At 42.0% G+C, this 24,237-nt stretch overlaps 1 protein-coding gene across 1 annotated transcript in view; it reads left to right on the top strand.

The window, feature by feature from the left end:
* Positions 1 to 24,237, top strand: part of LOC140231607 (UPF0764 protein C16orf89 homolog) — a 47,479-nt gene that overhangs the window by 11,463 nt on the left and 11,779 nt on the right. The window contains exons 2-4 of the mRNA XM_072311758.1: positions 13,312 to 13,455; positions 14,118 to 14,286; positions 18,674 to 18,791. Of these exons, the coding sequence (XP_072167859.1) occupies positions 13,312 to 13,455; positions 14,118 to 14,286; positions 18,674 to 18,791 (431 nt within the window). The remainder of the gene's footprint in view (positions 1 to 13,311; positions 13,456 to 14,117; positions 14,287 to 18,673; positions 18,792 to 24,237) is intronic.

Raw genomic sequence — 24,237 nt, 5'->3', positions numbered from 1 at the left:
CATAGGTGTACACGTAATATGTGTACGTGATAGTTTCTTTCGTGTGTATTTTTCAGCTCATGTGATGTGTGCTTACGTGGTGTTTGTGTGTGTGTGTGTGTGTTTGTGTGTGTGTGCGTTCTTTTTTATGTGTATGTCTGACCTAATTTCATTTTCCCTAAAATACTCCTAATTTCTTTCCTGTTTTATCAACTTGTTTACCGAGTGGTTTTCTTGGCAGAGTGAAAAAATAAAATGTCCTAGAATTTTCCCATCCTGTTCTGTAAATCCGAATGTTTTTGCGGTATGAATTTAGCGGCATGAAACAGGGGGAAAATCGATCGTTATCTGATGAAATTTCACGCCTCTTGGTTATGTATACGGCCTAGCCGTTTTGACTGTTGACTCGTGTACTGTAGGTTACGAAGACTTGGCTTTTCTTTTATGGAAATAGCTTGAAATGAATTCACAAAAGGAGCATGCTTGGTTTGTCTAGCATTCTGTATCTATAATCTTTTTCTGTTTCTCGTCTCGTCTGCTGTCTCTTTTAGTTATTTCTTTCGTTTCCATGAATATTCCCCTTTAAAGAGACACAAGGTGGCTCTATTTTCATATCTCTGGTTTGACGCAAAATAAACTTCTCGTATATTATAGCAGACACCCAATTTATTGTGTAGCTCGATCGACCTTGCAGCCATCTGATTAGTATATTGTACAATAATGTTGTAGGTCGTTTCACAGCTTCGATTACCACTTTCAAATGACAGTTCTACTTGAACTGACATTCGATTTTTACGAAGGAATAACATGTGATTTGTCTGATTGTGATGAAGCCTTTTATACTTTCCCATTTTGCAAGGATGGCAGTTTCACTTCAACTTGAACGAATGGGTATAGCATTGAATGTCTTTGGATGCTATACAGGCTAGTATAATTTCATCAAACTGCAGACGATGAATACATAAAGAGAATTACATTTCTTGTATAGGAGTTGAGATCACTGCTGATATAGTGTTTGCCTGTGTGAAATATCCGCATCCCGCATTCATATAAGAACTTAAAATTTTGACGATTTAAAGCAGGTAAAACCTAGCGTTTATTCAGTTTAAAACGCCACTTTTTCATGGATATCTAGACCCGATGTCGATTTGCTGGCCATCAAAGTTTTAGGTTAATTTGTGTACCCTGCTACTGTGTGCAGGTGACATAATTATCTTGCCTTTCAAAGCTGTTCGTGCTTGTTTGTACACCAAAAAGGCATATTTTCAGTGACGTTAGCTGTTCTTACTGCACGCCAAATATTTGCAGACACCTTCCTGTATCGTGACCGGATGGTGGGAAAGGAGAGAGAGAGAGAGAGAGGGGGGGGGGGGAGATTGGGATGGGGATTCAGGCAAGGAGGAGCAAATCTATAAATTTCTAGAGATGTAAGGAGCTGCAGCCACCGCTCGTGTATGTTTGCCATTTATATACCTTTACATTTATTATAGAAAAACTATTTCCCCTTTCGTCGTTTTCTCTCTCCATCCCACTCTGTTTTCTCTCTCATACACACACACACACACACACTCTTTCTCTCTCTCTCTCTCTCTCTGCGTGTAGAAAGTCTCTTATTCCTTGCCTAAACATCACATTGTTCACGTATAAATATAAATATATATATATATATATATATATATATATATATATATTGTGACGAACTCGCCTTCTCGTCGTGAGTTATGTGAGTGTATTTGACTGTCTGTACAAATGCCTCCGCGAGCCGTGTCAGGATGGCCGAGTAGGCGGGGTTCGTTTTGTTGCAGTTTACAACGATCCCTTTAAATTACTAAAACTACAAGTCTGTACGCTACCATGTATTATGTTGTGTCAGAAGCAGCTCACCAACACAAGCGGCACACATACCAAGTTCAGCATCACTTAGAGTATGTCACTCCCAAGCGTCACTTGTAGAGGATGATTGGTATACTTATTTTGTTACCAACTTTTGCTACCAACTCTTGCTACCAAGTTCTGCTACCAAGTTTTGTTACCAACTTTTGCTAACAACTCTTGCTACCAAGTTCTGCTACCAAGTTTTGTTACCAACTTTTGTTACCAACTTATGCTACCAACTCAGTCACGCTAACGTGGAACACCTTTCACAACCATAAATATGGTGGCACAGGTGTCGTTGATGGCACGGGGTAAAGTGCTGTATCGCACCGTTACCAACTTCTTCAGGCGACGACTGGAACTTGGATTGGGCACGGACTATGCGACAAGTCACATTACCATTATACCCGAAATCCAACGGCGACGACTGGAACTTGGATTGGGCACGGACTATGCGACAAGTCACATTACCATTATGCCCGAAAATCCAATGACTTGCTAGTTGGTCTTCTCAGGAACATGTACCACCACTCTCCTTACTGATTAATTGTGGTAGAACCCTCAAGAAGACACAGTGTGAAGGCAGCTATTCAGGAACACATGTACAGTTTATTACACATAGAAGTAAACATTAACAACACATTGGAAATGTATCATACACGGGCTGCTTGTTGTGGACTATGTCACACAACGGCCACTTTATATGCCTCTCCTCCTATCGCGGAATGAGGAGGCAATCCCGCACGGCCGTGAGCAACGCGGAAAATACTCGCAGTAGTCGTTCAAATTATTTACAATGTTGGCGTGGTTATTAATTTCGTACAACGATTATACATTTTAGCAGTATCTCTTGTACATGGTTACTTTAATTCGGCATGTATCGTCGGTCTAAACCGGAGTTGGTATTAAACTAATCCAAACTTGCCCATGACAAACAAGTAACCACATATCTAATAATAAATGTTAAAACTCATAATAATGCACTACCACACTACAGCGTTTGCCCAACGTTCCAATAGTGCCCCCTTTCTATGCTATAGGCACAATCGATCATAACAAATTATAATCGAAACGGTTAAATCGAATCGGTTCCACCGAATTTCGTTACATGGCTTCCCTCCCCATGCAGGCTTCGTCCCTGGAGCCGAACACATAGAGAACAAAAAAATGACAAAATGTACTACTACAAAAATGTATGTACGCTTGTTCTGTGCAAAACTACGTACAGATTATAACAACGTTATTAGACAACTGCAGTCTTTAGTTCAAAACTGTCCAACTGTCATATAGACTAATTGTTCGTCACAAACTCATCTTTTAAGAGTTCAACAGTCTCTTCATTTGATTTCCTGACCTGGCTGCTCCTTTGTAGCAGACAGGTCGCCACGAGAAATGTCACATTTCACCCTGGCATGGTGTGCCAGAATGAATCCAATGTATGACAAGAGGAACGGGCGTGCCCCAACGGAGAGCGGCTCCTCGATCGGGGTAGATAATCAGGTGGCCTTCCCGGTGACCGAGAATAGCGTGCAGGTGAGGAAGAGTCGTCACACCGGCGATGCTCACTAGGTAGCTTTCCCGCAACCACTGGTGCTGTCGCACTGACGCTGACACGTGTCCCTGCTCGGCCTGTAGAAAACACCTCTGAGTCGTCTCTCAGAAGCTGGTATGCCGATAAATTGCTTTCTGGGGGAGTTCCTGTCAAACTGCATTGACAGAAGTCCACCAGATGTGGCGGCACACGATTCTGAGTTATACCTTCGTCGAGAGGCGTGGTCTCCGTGTCGTCCTCAGCAAGGCTGGTAAGGTTGGCTGGCGCAGTCCCTTTTACCAATATCGGTGCTGTCGTTGCTGCACATATCTGTTTCTCATTGTTTATACATGGGAGAGATACCCATGGAGTATGCAGCTGCATGTTCTCGAAATCTAGCGTGGTTTCCAGACCAATCAGGAGATCCAGACCAAGGATGCCCTCAGCTCTTATGTCAGCCACTACCAAGTCAACATGGCACAAGCAAGAGCCAAGCTCAAGTTCCATGGTAGCATGTCCCTTTGTTTTCAACCGAGATCCATCTGCTTGACGAACGATGCTTGTCACTGGTTCAAGTGGTAGCTTTCGCTCAGGTCTCATTCGCAGGTACATTCCTTCTGAGACATATGACTGCGATGCACCACTGTCTACCAGAAACATCACCTCCTGCCCATTCACGTTCAACTTCACGTACAGTCCTTTCTGGAACGTGGATGACAGAAGTGAAGCTGGGGAACTAGGTAGTGGCGGGTGAGATGTCTCTGGTTCGGATGTCTCTCTGGCTGGTGTGCACCCGTCGTCTGGAGGATTCGTACCCTCCTTGGATGTGTCCTCCTTGTTAGAAGGCTGACTGTCCTCCTGTTCGCTTGTAGGGAGTGTCTCAGTCTTTAATGCCAAGTCGTTTCTCGGCACTGGCGCTGGTTGCTCCTTCTCCCTCTTCTTTATTAGATTGTTCACTGCTTCGATCATGAGAGTGGTGTTATGTTCAGACACCCCCATGGATTTGTCAGCAGTGTCTTCATCCTTCACAGCCACGTCTTGTTCTTCCTCCTGTGACAACAAGACACGGTTATACTGCCGACGGTCGCTCTCCATCCGCAGGAAGGCTTCTGTGTTGAGAGCAGCTTGGATGGCCTCGTCGAGCGTACGAGGCTGAGCCCGGAAGAGGCCGATTCTGATATCACGGTCAACTATTGCATCGAGAAAGTGACCTCGAGCCAATTTATCTTGGCCCGCTTCCTCGAATTCAGGATATGCCATGGATGTAAGCTCGCGAATACTCTGTCCTAGCTCCTGCAAACTTTCCTTCGGTCTGCGTCGCCTGGTCCGCAGTTCTGCCAGGAATACTTCTGAATGCGAAACAGGTCCAAAGCGATGCTTCAGGCGGTTCACGAGTTCTTGGTACGTCAACTGACGTCCCGTCTGCTGTGCTAATACTTTGACAGCAGCTCCTTTCAAGCTGGCAGCCAGGTACTGGAGAGCTTCCACTTCCGTCCAGCGGTTAACTCCAGCGCAAGCTTCGAAATGACAAAGATAATCCAGCACAGGTCCTTTGCCATCATATCTATCTGGTATGACAGCCGGCTGGTTGCTTCTGTTGGTCTGAACATCATTATGGCGTCTCTGGTCCCAGAGCACTGTTCGACGTCGCTGGTTCGGGACAAACTGGTGTGGCATTACATCTGGTTGTCCTCCAAATGTAACAGGCTGGTCACTTGTACGAGATGAATGCGACTGCTGCATTGAAGTTTGATGCTGCTGAGGTAGTAGCTTCGCCGATGGCGGAGCTGACAACTCCACCTCTCTATTCGCATCTCCAAACAGCTGAGGTGACACCACTGGTGAGGGTGGTAGTGACGACTGGTTAGGGCGCCCTCCAAATGTCATCGGTGAGCAGCGTGAGTTAGAAACCGAAGTTGGTGCTACTCCAGTTTGTTTGCGCACCGACTCTGACACCTGAGCAATCAAGTCGTCGATTTCACTGATCTTGCTCTCCAGCAAAAGTGACAACTCCAACAATGGCGTTTCGCGTGCCATAGTGAAAACACAGTTAACTACATTTATTTATACATAAGTTACAAATAGGGATCCCACTCCTGACACCATGTGTGACGAACTCGCCTTCTCGTCGTGAGTTATGTGAGTGTATTTGACTGTCTGTACAAATGCCTCCGCGAGCCGTGTCAGGATGGCCGAGTAGGCGGGGTTCGTTTTGTTGCAGTTTACAACGATCCCTTTAAATTACTAAAACTACAAGTCTGTACGCTACCATGTATTATGTTGTGTCAGAAGCAGCTCACCAACACAAGCGGCACACATACCAAGTTCAGCATCACTTAGAGTATGTCACTCCCAAGCGTCACTTGTAGAGGATGATTGGTATACTTATTTTGTTACCAACTTTTGCTACCAACTCTTGCTACCAAGTTCTGCTACCAAGTTTTGTTACCAACTTTTGCTAACAACTCTTGCTACCAAGTTCTGCTACCAAGTTTTGTTACCAACTTTTGTTACCAACTTATGCTACCAACTCAGTCACGCTAACGTGGAACACCTTTCACAACCATAAATATGGTGGCACAGGTGTCGTTGATGGCACGGGGTAAAGTGCTGTATCGCACCGTTACCAACTTCTTCAGGCGACGACTGGAACTTGGATTGGGCACGGACTATGCGACAAGTCACATTACCATTATACCCGAAATCCAACGGCGACGACTGGAACTTGGATTGGGCACGGACTATGCGACAAGTCACATTACCATTATGCCCGAAAATCCAATGACTTGCTAGTTGGTCTTCTCAGGAACATGTACCACCACTCTCCTTACTGATTAATTGTGGTAGAACCCTCAAGAAGACACAGTGTGAAGGCAGCTATTCAGGAACACATGTACAGTTTATTACACATAGAAGTAAACATTAACAACACATTGGAAATGTATCATACACGGGCTGCTTGTTGTGGACTATGTCACACAACGGCCACTTTATATGCCTCTCCTCCTATCGCGGAATGAGGAGGCAATCCCGCACGGCCGTGAGCAACGCGGAAAATACTCGCAGTAGTCGTTCAAATTATTTACAATGTTGGCGTGGTTATTAATTTCGTACAACGATTATACATTTTAGCAGTATCTCTTGTACATGGTTACTTTAATTCGGCATGTATCGTCGGTCTAAACCGGAGTTGGTATTAAACTAATCCAAACTTGCCCATGACAAACAAGTAACCACATATCTAATAATAAATGTTAAAACTCATAATAATGCACTACCACACTACAGCGTTTGCCCAACGTTCCAATAGTGCCCCCTTTCTATGCTATAGGCACAATCGATCATAACAAATTATAATCGAAACGGTTAAATCGAATCGGTTCCACCGAATTTCGTTACATGGCTTCCCTCCCCATGCAGGCTTCGTCCCTGGAGCCGAACACATAGAGAACAAAAAAATGACAAAATGTACTACTACAAAAATGTATGTACGCTTGTTCTGTGCAAAACTACGTACAGATTATAACAACGTTATTAGACAACTGCAGTCTTTAGTTCAAAACTGTCCAACTGTCATATAGACTAATTGTTCGTCACAAACTCATCTTTTAAGAGTTCAACAGTCTCTTCATTTGATTTCCTGACCTGGCTGCTCCTTTGTAGCAGACAGGTCGCCACGAGAAATGTCACATTTCACCCTGGCATGGTGTGCCAGAATGAATCCAATGTATGACAAGAGGAACGGGCGTGCCCCAACGGAGAGCGGCTCCTCGATCGGGGTAGATAATCAGGTGGCCTTCCCGGTGACCGAGAATAGCGTGCAGGTGAGGAAGAGTCGTCACACCGGCGATGCTCACTAGGTAGCTTTCCCGCAACCACTGGTGCTGTCGCACTGACGCTGACACGTGTCCCTGCTCGGCCTGTAGAAAACACCTCTGAGTCGTCTCTCAGAAGCTGGTATGCCGATAAATTGCTTTCTGGGGGAGTTCCTGTCAAACTGCATTGACAGAAGTCCACCAGATGTGGCGGCACACGATTCTGAGTTATACCTTCGTCGAGAGGCGTGGTCTCCGTGTCGTCCTCAGCAAGGCTGGTAAGGTTGGCTGGCGCAGTCCCTTTTACCAATATCGGTGCTGTCGTTGCTGCACATATCTGTTTCTCATTGTTTATACATGGGAGAGATACCCATGGAGTATGCAGCTGCATGTTCTCGAAATCTAGCGTGGTTTCCAGACCAATCAGGAGATCCAGACCAAGGATGCCCTCAGCTCTTATGTCAGCCACTACCAAGTCAACATGGCACAAGCAAGAGCCAAGCTCAAGTTCCATGGTAGCATGTCCCTTTGTTTTCAACCGAGATCCATCTGCTTGACGAACGATGCTTGTCACTGGTTCAAGTGGTAGCTTTCGCTCAGGTCTCATTCGCAGGTACATTCCTTCTGAGACATATGACTGCGATGCACCACTGTCTACCAGAAACATCACCTCCTGCCCATTCACGTTCAACTTCACGTACAGTCCTTTCTGGAACGTGGATGACAGAAGTGAAGCTGGGGAACTAGGTAGTGGCGGGTGAGATGTCTCTGGTTCGGATGTCTCTCTGGCTGGTGTGCACCCGTCGTCTGGAGGATTCGTACCCTCCTTGGATGTGTCCTCCTTGTTAGAAGGCTGACTGTCCTCCTGTTCGCTTGTAGGGAGTGTCTCAGTCTTTAATGCCAAGTCGTTTCTCGGCACTGGCGCTGGTTGCTCCTTCTCCCTCTTCTTTATTAGATTGTTCACTGCTTCGATCATGAGAGTGGTGTTATGTTCAGACACCCCCATGGATTTGTCAGCAGTGTCTTCATCCTTCACAGCCACGTCTTGTTCTTCCTCCTGTGACAACAAGACACGGTTATACTGCCGACGGTCGCTCTCCATCCGCAGGAAGGCTTCTGTGTTGAGAGCAGCTTGGATGGCCTCGTCGAGCGTACGAGGCTGAGCCCGGAAGAGGCCGATTCTGATATCACGGTCAACTATTGCATCGAGAAAGTGACCTCGAGCCAATTTATCTTGGCCCGCTTCCTCGAATTCAGGATATGCCATGGATGTAAGCTCGCGAATACTCTGTCCTAGCTCCTGCAAACTTTCCTTCGGTCTGCGTCGCCTGGTCCGCAGTTCTGCCAGGAATACTTCTGAATGCGAAACAGGTCCAAAGCGATGCTTCAGGCGGTTCACGAGTTCTTGGTACGTCAACTGACGTCCCGTCTGCTGTGCTAATACTTTGACAGCAGCTCCTTTCAAGCTGGCAGCCAGGTACTGGAGAGCTTCCACTTCCGTCCAGCGGTTAACTCCAGCGCAAGCTTCGAAATGACAAAGATAATCCAGCACAGGTCCTTTGCCATCATATCTATCTGGTATGACAGCCGGCTGGTTGCTTCTGTTGGTCTGAACATCATTATGGCGTCTCTGGTCCCAGAGCACTGTTCGACGTCGCTGGTTCGGGACAAACTGGTGTGGCATTACATCTGGTTGTCCTCCAAATGTAACAGGCTGGTCACTTGTACGAGATGAATGCGACTGCTGCATTGAAGTTTGATGCTGCTGAGGTAGTAGCTTCGCCGATGGCGGAGCTGACAACTCCACCTCTCTATTCGCATCTCCAAACAGCTGAGGTGACACCACTGGTGAGGGTGGTAGTGACGACTGGTTAGGGCGCCCTCCAAATGTCATCGGTGAGCAGCGTGAGTTAGAAACCGAAGTTGGTGCTACTCCAGTTTGTTTGCGCACCGACTCTGACACCTGAGCAATCAAGTCGTCGATTTCACTGATCTTGCTCTCCAGCAAAAGTGACAACTCCAACAATGGCGTTTCGCGTGCCATAGTGAAAACACAGTTAACTACATTTATTTATACATAAGTTACAAATAGGGATCCCACTCCTGACACCATGTGTGACGAACTCGCCTTCTCGTCGTGAGTTATGTGAGTGTATTTGACTGTCTGTACAAATGCCTCCGCGAGCCGTGTCAGGATGGCCGAGTAGGCGGGGTTCGTTTTGTTGCAGTTTACAACGATCCCTTTAAATTACTAAAACTACAAGTCTGTACGCTACCATGTATTATGTTGTGTCAGAAGCAGCTCACCAACACAAGCGGCACACATACCAAGTTCAGCATCACTTAGAGTATGTCACTCCCAAGCGTCACTTGTAGAGGATGATTGGTATACTTATTTTGTTACCAACTTTTGCTACCAACTCTTGCTACCAAGTTCTGCTACCAAGTTTTGTTACCAACTTTTGCTAACAACTCTTGCTACCAAGTTCTGCTACCAAGTTTTGTTACCAACTTTTGTTACCAACTTATGCTACCAACTCAGTCACGCTAACGTGGAACACCTTTCACAACCATAAATATGGTGGCACAGGTGTCGTTGATGGCACGGGGTAAAGTGCTGTATCGCACCGTTACCAACTTCTTCAGGCGACGACTGGAACTTGGATTGGGCACGGACTATGCGACAAGTCACATTACCATTATACCCGAAATCCAACGGCGACGACTGGAACTTGGATTGGGCACGGACTATGCGACAAGTCACATTACCATTATGCCCGAAAATCCAATGACTTGCTAGTTGGTCTTCTCAGGAACATGTACCACCACTCTCCTTACTGATTAATTGTGGTAGAACCCTCAAGAAGACACAGTGTGAAGGCAGCTATTCAGGAACACATGTACAGTTTATTACACATAGAAATAAACATTAACAACACATTGGAAATGTATCATACACGGGCTGCTTGTTGTGGACTATGTCACACAACGGCCACTTTATATGCCTCTCCTCCTATCGCGGAATGAGGAGGCAATCCCGCACGGCCGTGAGCAACGCGGAAAATACTCGCAGTAGTCGTTCAAATTATTTACAATGTTGGCGTGGTTATTAATTTCGTACAACGATTATACATTTTAGCAGTATCTCTTGTACATGGTTACTTTAATTCGGCATGTATCGTCGGTCTAAACCGGAGTTGGTATTAAACTAATCCAAACTTGCCCATGACAAACAAGTAACCACATATCTAATAATAAATGTTAAAACTCATAATAATGCACTACCACACTACAGCGTTTGCCCAACGTTCCAATAGTGCCCCCTTTCTATGCTATAGGCACAATCGATCATAACAAATTATAATCGAAACGGTTAAATCGAATCGGTTCCACCGAATTTCGTTACAATATATATATGTATATATATATAGTGAAAACTTTGAGTAAAGAAAATGGGTTTTCCTTTTCTGTTTTTGGTCAGTTTTCTCTTTCTATATATATATATGTATATATATATATATATATATATATATATATATATATACAGTCATGTACCATATACAATGATCATCAAAAATAAAACCGAAACCAAGTTCATGCTGTAATCACCAACAGTTTATTTCGGCACACAAATTTTCGAGCGATTCACTCTTTCTCAAATGTTCTTGATTCTGAGAGAGCAACAGCAGTTTAATTTTGATGACATCATTACACCAACAGGTGGACAACTTATTCTTATATATATATATATATATATATATATATATATATATATATATACAGTATATACACACACCTATGAAAGCTAGAGGAGAATGTGTGTGTGTGTGTGTGTGTGCGACAGAGAGAGAGAAATGTAAATTCACACAAAAATGTATCATGAATGCAGAGTGCACACACACATTCAATGCTTTGTCAGGGAAAGTTTCGCTTTTAAACGGTAATGACCAAGAAATGTTAATTGGCCGATTTCCGTTCTGAAGTGTTATAAAATTTGATTTCTTTAAAATGTAACGCAAAAAAAAAAAATGTAAAAGAGTCAAGCAGAACGTCAAAATGCTTCATATTGTAAGTCAAAAATTCAAAACAGTTAAAGGGGTAAAATGGGAAGAAAAAGATAGTTACAGTTAACGTCTTTTACACATGTATATAGTTGAAGTGCGCTGTTGTATGATTTTCCTTTATACCCTTCCACGAGTCTAACTTAGCCTCTTATTCGGCCTTCTGGCTACCATGTTTCGCACCGAATAAACCTATAATGTTAACAATCATCATCATCAGCATCAAAGTAAAAACATACGATGTCGTTATATATTCTATATTGCAGTTACTTTTGCCACAACCTAGAGTGGTGCCATTACAGGCGACTTGCATTGGTTTTCTCCACAAGAAGATATTGATCCGAATGGGAAAAGTCGACGTGTTTACACCCAAATAAACACTTCAGAACACGATAATGCTAATCCTCGCCGACAAAAACCATAATACCGACATCAGCTCGCCTTGACGTCGCTCCATAAATATTGACTCCAGCGACGAAGATGATATGACAGCGATCATACAGAATAAGAAATAGATAATAACGTAGTATAATCACCTCCGTGGGGAGGTTTATCATAGCGTCATAGAATGGAAGAAAGAGAATGAGGGAGAGAGGGGGACGAGAGCCTGAAGAAATGTTAGGAAGGCGTCGGTGTATTGCGTCCTCAAATACACAATATCACCAATGGGAGGTCGAGCGCTAATTTGTTAAAAGCGTATTAGCATGAAAGCTCTTTCTCCAACGGCAATCCCACTAATAATGTCGTGTACAGTATATCGTCGAGATACTTTTGAGTCTTTCATGACGAAGACAGGGTCTCAAGTGACAGCTACAAAAGTTCTCTCACCAGAGACATTGACATTTCTCCTTTTCTCTCTCCCTCCTCATTCTCTTCCCCTCCCTTCCCACCCTCTCTCCCTCTCTTTTCTCTCCCTCTTCTGCTATCTCTTTCTTTTCAACGCCCACTCAAGAATGCAGCCCTGATATCTATTACTAGCTCACTTATATTTTGATCTAACCTCTTTACGAATGATACGCGCGCAGCGCGACAAACCTTTCAAAATCCATTTCCATTAAAATTGTATGAGTTCTCATCCAACTCTCCATGATGGCTAGCGTGGATATGACGTCCTCCCATATCATCTGCCAAGTTTCATTGTTTCCAATAAATCATAATCGTGCTAATACGTATTCTGACAGCCTGTTGTCACAGATGATGATATTCATACTCACTTAATTTCCCGAGACATTGCAATCATAATTCCCACAGCGAGGCAAACGGGCCAGGGGGCACATTTATCACAATAATACAGGACAGCAAGATAGAGGTCAACATACAGATAATGCTGTGTGGGAGACTAGTTGATAGCTACGGCTGTCTACAGAAGATGTGAAACTCTTACCAGGCAGGTTTGAATGACGGTTACCATGACGCAGAAGGAGCATCTTCAAGGCCGTCTGAACATAAATCAGTGAATTCTTTGCATTCTGCCAATAGCCTTTTAAGTATTTTCCATTTCAACATTGATATCACGCGTCTTTGTTTAAAAACTAAAGTTATCAATCCTGCGATTAAGATACAGTATGTTTACATATACTTTGAAACATGCATTGTCTTTTTTGAGAATGATAATAAACTATGCTTTGTACTTCACACTTTTGTTGAAAGTTAAAACGAATAAATGAAATGAAAAATGGAATGAGGTATTAATGATGCAATTATCCCTTCCACGTTGTGTACTATAATTAGGCTTAATTTCCTGATTAAGAGCATTCATCTCTAAATAGCGTAGTATACTACAGGGGAAGAGCTTTATATACAGTTAATTCAATTCAATTAAATCCAGTTCAATTCAATTCAATTCAATTTAATTCAATTCAATCATACTTTATTTCCATTTAAGAAAATTAACACATTATGCAAAGTATACATTTTGTTATCTCATATTGTTAAACAATTGAAAAAATGGGAAAAGTACAGAAGTGTAGCCTTCTGCAATGTACGTTTAAAGTAACATTACGTAACAACGTAACGCATTGTAGACGATCTCTCTTGTTCCCCCACCCAGATCAACTCACGGTGGCGCTACAATACACAGGAGGAGAAATGAGGGGATTATCTCCTGCCATCCGGGCACTTATTCGAAAAGCCGATGACGTCATCCAGACCTCTCTTCCACACCTCAGCGAAAAGCATCCCCAAGATAGCATCAGTGTGTATTTATGTTGATTGTCACTGATTTCACAAAGGAAAAAAAAAAGGAAGAAAAAACACACTTTACATTTTACCTACAGGGCTGTTTTAAAGGAATTGTGTTTGCACGCATAGCCCATCCAGAAGTCAGCTGTATCATATGCTATGCCTGTCCGTACCCTCCCTTTTTTTTGACCGTATTCTTTTTTGCTCTTTTGGATAACATTGTCTCATTTAGGTTTTTAGCTACCCATGTAGATGGAGGGGAAGGGGTCTGATGTGGTACCATACTTAATTTTGTAGCTAAGATTAAGTTGATACTATTATGATAGATCATAGGTTACGAGTGAAACCCTATAAAATGTCAGTGTCTGTGTTCCTCGTGTTTCTCTAATTGTCAAAGACACACGTTTTAACTATAATTAAACCAGGAATAAACCCTTTCAATTAAACAAATGAAAACTTTACATTCAACACCTGTTAAAAACGACTTCATTATTTGGTTTCTGGTTGTACTTTGCACAATGCTGAGTTGTCTTTGATGCTCTACTATATTCATATACCAGCAGCTCTTCAGCAAAAGTTATTACATGCCAATTAGGAGAAGCTACATTGAAAATAGGTCAATCTGCAAGAATTGATTTGATATCATTGATCGTACAATCTTTTTCCTCGACGCAGGGATCGTTGGCGTCCTTGACATAGTCTTCGACTGGGACGAGCTCCCCAAGACGCTGGTCGTCCCGCCGTCGTCGGGAGTCGCCAACGCAGAGGACGTCGAGTGTCGTGAGCCGTATTGGAACGAGACAGTCTCTGACGAGTGTATTGCCAATTTGCTACCAAACCCGCAGTACGTTGTTTGTATTATTAAGTATCTTATCAGTCAGTGGTTGAGTCATTTTGGTCTTTAGTGAATATTAGGAGACAACAATAACAACAACTACACGAAGAAACCTTAAAACAATAATCATTAAACAGTGTAGATATGAACTCATTATGTTCAATTTCAATAAAAATGGCAGGGCCCTCTGATGGTAGAGCAGTGGCAACACTGAAGAGGCTGCCCTGGATCGATAAGACCTTATTAAACTTATCTATTATCATAAGTGTAATTTCAATCTATATTTGTATTTCTCAATAACAAATGCATGAAAAAGGACAAAATATATGAAATATAACCTAATATGATGAAGTGCAATGCATCGTCATCTTTACCCATGTAAACCCAGAGGCCCTATATGTCACTTGTTTTAACTGTACACACATGACGCCATACATACCTAGTGTACAACATATTAACATAGTGTATTAGAATAGACAAGCACGTGATAAAAAATGACAGAACTATTAAATTGCCCAATACATGGCCTGTTCGCTGGAATATGAATATTTGACGAAGTGACATAAAATATCCGACCTTGCAGTATTTGTAACTGATTTCCCGCGGATATTACAGATCGGAGATAATTGCAAATGTCATATCGCTGTGCACTGATGCCAAATCACGCTTTCGTTATTGCGATGTGAGCTAGAGATAGAACGTGACATTTACAATTCCGGACTAAAAATACGGGTCTTGACTGTTTACGTAGCGATAAGAATAATATCATTGTCCAAATCACACAATAAACATGACTGATATTGCCTTCGTTTGCAAGGTCTCTGTTGTCACTGGCTACGATCGCGCAAACCCCAACTTACAGACTTGAGCCCATCCACTATCTATTCTGAAGATTTCTAAACGTTTTCTCGGCAATTAATCGAAACAAGAATCAACATTGAATTTGAATGGGAAAGAAAGGTGTGTGTGCGTGTGTGCGTGCGTGTGTGTGTGCGTGCTTTGTGTTTGTGTGTTGTTTGTGTTGTTGTGTATTTTTTTTTTGGGGGGGGGGGATGTGGGTGGGGGATGGGGGATGATGATAAATTATTGAACCACCTGAAGCGCGCATATACGTTGAAACGCCGTATCCATGATGATAATGAACCGATGTCATCGGAGCAATTTGCCTTATTGCTCCATCGGAAGGAGCGTCCTTGCCTCTAAAGTTGCGGGCAACATTTCCAATATCCGGAAAGTTGAGATCGTTGCGGTGGGGAGCGGATGGCACAGCTAATGAAAGTCATGCGAGCTCGTACAATCGACGGCACTCTAATACCAAACCAGCTCGGGCAGCTAGAATGTCATGGACGCTGAAAAAAAAAAGAAGAAGCGAAAAACAAATGTTATTAACGCACTACCTTGTCTCGTCATATCACATGTAATGGACCGTGAAACAATACAATAGAAATGTACCCCTTAAAAGCTATGCCATAACCCCGCGGAGCATTTTTTTTCTTTAGTCATTTGATATAATATGCCGCGCTACTTTCGCAAAACGAACGCCGACGTCACTCAGTGCCGTGCTTCAACAATAGATCTTTCTGTCCGCTGCTCTGCGTAGCTGAACGCCTCAGAAAAAAAAAAATCACGTGTTGCTTTTGTTGTTCCTTGTCTAAATCTTTATCAGGTTTGATGCGTACTAAAACAAAACAAAAAAGCACCCAAAATAATTGCTGTATACCTTTGGCAAGCATGTATTGTAGTTTGATGGGTAGGTCTACTACTATGCCTTTTTGGCCGTTCAGCAGTATTGTCAATGCTGGATTTGTGCCATTGACTTGTTCGTTCAAATTCAAATATGTTATTAGTATGCGAACAAGAACAATTACAAACACTATAATAGTACTTGTCGAAAGTTTTAATAAACACTGACATATCAAGTATTACCGACGTCCATGCAATATGATCATGAGCACACACTGAAAAAGTAATGCTTTTTTTCTGATATGCAGCTAGAGTAGGCGCTAGTGTGATTTTTGTCCTCTGGAAATCTTCTGTTTCTTTTTTCCCTTTAAATTCGCTACCAAAATGTCAAGCTCGTCAGCTTTGCTGTATAAAGCTGGAAATCATGAAAATGCATGGATCGTGTCGTGAATTTGTCACACCAAAGCAGAAAGTGAGAGAGACGGGAGGGGGGGGGATCAAAACACAACAAACAGACAAGTAGAGACAGAAAGAGACATCAAGGAGGAGATGGAAAATGGATGAAGATATAAAAGGGTTTCTTAATGAAAGGCATGCAATGGGGGAGGTTTCATTATTTATCAACGCTGGTCATTCACTTCTCCTCCAGGGTTAACATCTTGTTTTGGTTTGACTGCGGTTTCTGGTTGGTCGGTAAAAATCAGCCCCTCCTCCCGTTCTACTAGTGATATAGAGAATAATCAGTATAGCGCTTATACACAACGTGAGTGTGTCCAGTTTGTTAGATAAATACTAGTCACATCACACAGAAAAAAAGAGCCCCCAAATAATGGTGTTTTTGTTTCATCACTTCCCTAATTAAATAACCTGGCCTAATTACAAGTGATGAGACGCATCATTATACGCTTATGTGGGACTACACAACGCGAGTGTGTCCAGTTTGAACGATAAACACATACGACATCACAAAAAAATGTTGTTTTCATTGTTTTATTGTCAGGTCTTACAGTATAAGAGTGATACTTCAGTACTTACAGTATAAGAGTGATTAAAACCGTATGTTACATGAGCTTCCATTGAAGCGTTGGGGAGAAATGTAAGCCTGTCTGGATTAATGTCGGTGTTCTACTTTCTGAGCGTCATCCGTGTCAAATTTTCTAAAGTCTCCTGTTTAACAATGTTCTCTAAATCCTCGCGGTGCCACGTTTAATAATGTCTTTGTCTACTAGTATCTTTATTCCTCTCTATTAACATCTGCTGCATCAATCTGTGCCTTCTCCTTTCTCACTGTCTGTCCATCTAGGGAGTACTTAGTACCTCTCTGTCTGCCTGTCTATACCTCTTCTGCTTTTTTATTCTTTCATAGTTTTTCTCTTCGAATTCTCCTGATAGTCGATAGTGGCACTGGTTAGTATTAAAAATGTAGTTATAGAATGGAATGTGGCTTTTTCTGTTTCTACTTGACACTTTTCTGATAACCTCATTTGCTATTTTATGTCACTGTTGGTAACACTGATAAGCTTCAGAGAAAGGAAATCCCAAAATTCTAACACAATGGAACCAGATGATAAGCAAACTTACGTATGTATACATATGATAAGCAAACTTACGTATGTATACATACATGTGGACACTGCTACGATAGCTTTGCAATATTTTCGAAAAGTAATAAGAAACATAACTTGCTTTGAACAGTGCTTTAGAAAATTTGTAAATAACGTCATAGAAACTGTAATAATCTCTGCCTAATGTAAGGTAAGAACCAATCTGGTGGATGATTAACTTGCGTAGCAGACCGCATGAAAGGCATTCAAGGATTGGATGAAATGACCGCCTGATGTAGCGTATAAGATAGGGTAATGAGGAAAGGGTATACGACCATGGAACATAATACATGAAGGTTGACATGGATGAGCATTATCATTACAATTCATGACATTTGGTCGCTAATGTGACAAGGTCACAGTCGTCGAGGTCGAATTATACGAGTGATACTGCAAACTAGAACGAGTGTTTAATTACACATGTTTAAATGCCGAGTTTCACTATCGTTTGCGTGCATGTCTCTATGTCTGTCTGTTTGTCTATCTGTTTATCTATCTATCTATCAATCCATTCATCTATCTATCTGTCTTTCTATCTATCTATCTATCCATCCATCTATCTATCTATCCATCAATACATCTATCTGTCTTTCTATCTATCCTTCCATCTATCTATCTATCTATCTATCTATTTATCTATCTATCTATCTATCCATCCATCCATCCATCTACCTATCTATCTATCTATCTATCTATCTATCTATCTATCTACCTATCTATCCATTTATCTCTGTATGTTTGTCTCCGTCCCGTTCATCTCTCCTCTTCTGTTTTCTGTCTCTGACTCTCTCTTCTCTCTCTCTCGCAAGTTGATAGATAAATCTCTCTTTTGATCTCTTGCTCTCTCATGAATTCTCTCTCACCCTTGCCTCCCCCGTTCACTCCCTTTCTCCCGCTTTCCCTCTCTCTTCTTTTCCTTACTGTCCCTGCATCCTTAAGACTTAGCCAAGTCAAAGCAAGTGCACATTCTTGTGTGTGTGTGTGTGTGTGTGTGTGTGTGTGTGTGCTTAGATTCTCTTCAACCAAAACATGGTCCGCCTTTGAGGTTTCTTGTTCGGACACCGTGAAAATTGAGCATCTCGAACCCCGTCTTGCCTTACTCGCCGCAGGTCATCCACGTCTAACTCGAGCTGCTCAGTCGAGGATCACTGCATAGAGAGTCTCCTCCGCCGTTGCCATGGCTACACCTTAACGCATCAGCTTCTCTACCTCCTCGTTGGAGCAAAGGTGAGGGTACGGAAATGAACGGGTAAAACCGAGTAAAACTGACTGGGTGTGGTGAAACGCCTTGTCATCATGTGCATGTATCGCTTGGTGATGATTGAAATATAGCTATCTAATTTGTATGTCTATCCAGTCATCTACCTATCCTTCAATCTATCCATCCATTAATCGTCTTTCTATCGTTCCGTCTATCTATAGTCTACATACCTTTCTATATATCTTTCTGTCTATCTTTCTTCCTATCTATCATTGATTTTCTCTATTCCCGTATAACACTTCTCCCTGTAATATGAACTACCCATCTGCCTGATGTTTTTTTGCTTGTTTTCGTGATGCTCTACGTGTTATACAACTACAAGAAAAACAAAATGTAGGCCAAAGAGGAAGACAAAATACTATGAAGATCTGGTTTGATTGAAAATGAAATATGCATACATTCATTACGTTTAAATACAAATTACGCTTTAGCGATAAGGGAAAAAATCATCCTTTTCAAATCAATGCAAATCAACAATGAGTAGACTATTCGTAGTGTCTCTTCGCAAGAACTGTGTTTTTCTTTTCTAATTAATGCACACACACGTGCGCGCGCGCGCGCGTGCACACACATACACACACACAAATCTATCTCCGTCATTCTACAGGTAACCTCCGTATTATTTTGTACTTGCACAATCATGTCCTATAGGACAAATGAACTTCATTCTTTCATTCATTAGTGTAATACTTGAGTATTCTTCTTTTTTTTCCAGACACTTGTTTTGCAAGAAATGTCAAAATCACATGACCAAATATGTGACTTGTGCCCTCATCAGGATGGTGACTAAAAAAAAAAAAGTTACTCATTAGTCAAACTTTACCTATTACATCCATCTAACTTGCTTTTTAATTGTTCTTCTGCCTGTATCACATTTCCAGAGGTATATATTATTTTTGTTCAGTTTAAACTGAAACGTCTCTTTTGTTTTATTGTTCAATTGAATAGAAAACTTGAGAAATACCATTATGTTATGTCATTGCATTGCCCTTGATGGTTTGGGAAGAAAGCTCCATATCTTAGTTTCATTCTGCATCTCGAAACACTCAGAACGTCAACCTTTAACGTCGATGTCTAATGTCTTATAGCGTTGATAGACTGGTATTATTCTGGAACCTCCAGCTCCACTGGACAATAATCATGTGTTGCAATAACCTGACTTTCTCACGGAAAAATAAACAACCAAACAAACACCATAGAAAAGGGGGAACATGTGGTGCTTCGCTGCTCCCCTTATAGTTCCTTTGCATCTCCAAGATCGCACGAGAAAACACGATAAGAGATTAGCATCCCCTGGGAGGAGGGAGTTTCAATGGGTTACCATGGCGACCGCTGGGTATTTGACGCTTAATTTTCCCTGAAGCTGACTCTCCTGACAAAGGCAGTCCCCAAGTAAAGCTGATTAGCGAGGTTTTATCGTTCTCTCTCAGTTTCCATAGAATATTCCTTTTGTGTAATAACTGTTATGATGAAGTTGATTTGTTGGAATAAAAATATTGCTATTTCCCAGCAGTGTATATTAAAGGTACTAGCCCACATTTGCAAACCCACGAAAATCAAAACTGCATAAAACAGGTCCAATATGACATCAAGTACAAGTTATAACAGTAACATACCTCACCTGTTGCTCTTTGTCTATACCATTCGATAAAAGAGAGAAAATCATCGTTTTAAAATCAATTTTCAAACCGGGTCAACCCGACCCAAAATCGAATTACGAGCGCGGGCTAGCTACGTACATTAACTTACACAATGTTATGTATCGCATGCATGTAGTACGTGCGTGGACCGGAGCTAGCGAGCGTTTTTATACGCATGCATACGGTGCATTTTCATTTATTTTTATGAAAGTAATGGACTAATTGGAACGAAAGTTTGCACAGGTGTTACTGCAATCATACCCAAACTCCATGCTAACTATGAGACCAATTGCTGCAGGTTTGCAAATGTGGGCTAATACCTTTAAGTTATTATACACGTGGCGCAACCTTGAGAACGTGTACTTTCTGTATCTTTCCTGTTGATGCGATGTTTTTTTCACCAATTTCGTGACATCATCAGACTTTCCATACCATTAAAAAAAACTGTATCTGCTCATCTGCCAAGTTTACACACCAGCCACTATGATATCTAAGCATCTCGCGCGCGTCTGTCACGACTAACGTATATCAACTTGAAGTCCATTATCATAATCTCTACTGAAACACAGATATAGAGCACGTTTCTTCATCTTCTTTTATTCAACTCGTCTTTTACTACAACCGTTGGTACTATCGCTTTCACTCGTAATGTTAGCCATGTTATGATCACCCAATCTATTCGTGGGCTCTCAACTGTCGCTATTTTTGAAAGTTTTGATCTTATTACTGCTTCCACTTCGATCATTGGAATCACTGATGCAAATCCTTAATGCTGCCAATAATACTGCTGCGACTTTTAGTATTACTGCTGCTGCTGCTGATACTACTGCAAAGCTACCACTACTATACTACTACTACTACTACCTACCAACACCAACCTGGAATTCAAATTTTTCCGAACATACCTTGGGAGTCTGCACTATTTTCTTTGTCACTGAAATGAAAAAAAAAAAAAATCAGGCAAGAAGGAAGTACATAACTCGAAAATGGCAAAAGTTCGAGATTCAGATTGTCATTTAGGGCAATAGCAATATTTCACTTTGTGATGAAATTGTTAAAAGAATGTATACTGCTCTTAACTCTTTATGTGCCATGGTGGAAACCCCTTGTGTGCCATACAATAATTCTGAGACACCAACGCAGTTATGCTTTGAGAAAACATTCTATTTTTCAATTATATGTAACTTTTAGACATTTCTGATAAAACCTGGATGTAGTGAGCAAAGTTGTAGAGAAAGTGCCAAGCCTTGCTATGACGTAAATTGCATGACAAATGTATGATTGTTTTCCTTTCAAATAACCAGTAGGTAATGACTTTTGCATACAAAACGGTGACAGAAACTTAAAATTTACACGCAAATCCAGTAGCGAAAACTGCTTCCTGGTCAATCATTTCATAAAATGCAAGCAATATTATATGAGAGGAACGAAATCGCGACACACGTTTTCATTGTACTGTGGCATTTGGCGATTTATCGATATGGTTTAGGCGGGTTTGTACGTTTGAGCAGAATATGCCAAGTTGGCACGTCGGCGGCTAAGTCGGGCGTGCGAACGTAGCACATAAAGAGTTAATTTTCACAGCAAAAAAAAAAAAAAAAAAAAAAAAAAGAAAGAAAGAAGAAGAATAAAATCGGACATGACGTAATTCGATAATGGCAGAAGTTCGAGTTCCAACTTTGTCATTGAATTGCAGCTTTGGGGTAATAGCAGAGTTGAATTATGTGATACAATGACAAAGTTAAAACTCAAATTTTCGCAAAAATTACGCAAAACTTGAACTCAATGATAGGGCAGCGTCCCGAGATGTCACGGACTTTACACTACACTCTAAGAAAAAAAGGTTCTCAAATGGTTCTCGTCGGCTCCAAAATGGTTCTCATCAGATGGTTCTCGCAAAATGGTTCCGATGAGCACCTATAAATGGTTCCCAATCGAAATGGTTCCGTTCGTCACCATTTGCTAGTATGCGACCCAGTCCCCGAGTGTTATTTGTGGTACTCTTGCAGGTCAAACAATATCTTTAGGTCCACTTTCATTTTTCCCCTTGCTGTATATTCGAATGCCAGATGTAAGAATCACCAAAACTGTGGTATTGGTACAAAAATATTGTATGTGTTTCTACTGCTTTGATAATAAAAAGTACATAAAATTGTTTTTATCGTAGACTAATGACTTCTCTTGGCTGCGTGCCAACTGACAGCTGCCACGATCCAATTTTAGCGCTCGATCAGATATGCGTACGCGTACACGTACACATACTAGTACTGCACTGTAGGACTATGTAACCGCCGCGGCACGCGCCGCGGCTATATGTAGCCCTGTGCTGCCTGCCTGCTGCGCGCCTATGCAAACCTACGACCACAGCGGCAGAAAGAGGAGAGTACCAATACAATACCATGCATGCAGCAGCAAGCTGCAGACGGCTGTGGACATACATCACCAGTATCACACCCATATAACGAACGGCACCCGGCTACGTTTAGACATTAATTTTGTCTGAAGTGGACTGGAAACGTGTCACTGTCAATTCCATTGTCGCCATGGCAGTCATCACAATTTAGGAGAATATAGGTAAGATTTTTAGTTTTAATGTGGTTTTATCTCATTTTTAGATGACATTCGTTGGTACAAAATCAAGTTAGATTCATCACTCAGTTTTCGTTTTCAGTCAGTGAACGGTTAGCTATATCTAGATCCTAACGTTAATGTTAGATCTAATTTGATCCAAGCTGCTATCTTGTGTAATGTTTACCAGGTACAGTACATCCAGATCTAACAATAACATGTTAGGCCTAACACTTCACAATTAGAAATTTGGCATAGCAATGGCCCATGGGCTAGCCCGAACAGACGCCGTGCGGGGCCGGAGCATGGCTGTCACGTTTTTACAGCGACTGGGCCGGGCTAAGTTACTTAGCTAGGCCCGGCATTATATAACCCCGGGACGCTCCGTGTACACAGTTACACACTGTTGGGGCTGGTCGCAGTTAGGCCTGCATGTACGTTTATGCCTATTAAAAATAGAGTCTAACGTTACTAACTCCGAAACACAGCCCGAATGCCGAACGCAAAGATAACTGTGTACAAGGAGCGCCCCGGGGTAACATGGTAAGGTCTACCGGTACATGCAATAACTTTTGTTCTATACGGTAAGTTATAACTGTCGTTGTTAACGTTTAATAGAGCCATAAATAGAGGTCTGTCTACAGCCCAGTAGGCCTAACTTGGTAGGTCAAAATCTCTTCAGTGTGTTTTCAGGCTTGTTCTAAGTAAGGAGTCACGTCATGAAATGCCGTGTTCTGTTTATCGAATTATAGCAATGACTTTGTTTTATTAACGCGGTGTAGGTCTATTGTTTCTTTCAATTCATATGTCAGGGAAGTGGACACACCAACATGCACAGAAACCAGGGAACAAGTAACTCCGGCCGGGACGATGAAGCAGAACGTACGTGTTTGGGTCGCTGGTGCGGTTAGGGAAAAAGGTAGACTCTACATTGATCAGAGAGACAGCCCGTGACAGACCGTTGACAACATAGGCCAGAACCGTCGCAGGCTTAAAGGGAAGATAAACCCCAAGAACAATGTGGATTGAGTGAAAGCAACAACATTAGTAGAACACATCAGTGAAAGTTTGAAGAAAATCGGACAATCGATGCAAAAGTTATGAATTTTTAAAGTTTTGGTGTTGGAACCGCTGGATGAGGAGACTACTAGAGGTTATGACGTATGAGTGGACTACAATATCAAGAAAATATAAAGAAAATACT

The sequence above is a fragment of the Diadema setosum genome, chromosome 8 (assembly GCF_964275005.1).
Source record: "Diadema setosum chromosome 8, eeDiaSeto1, whole genome shotgun sequence".
NCBI classification, from domain to species: Eukaryota; Metazoa; Echinodermata; class Echinoidea; order Diadematoida; family Diadematidae; genus Diadema; species Diadema setosum.
The sequence above is the reverse complement of the archived record's forward strand: the minus strand, read 5'-3'. Positions and strand labels throughout refer to the sequence as shown.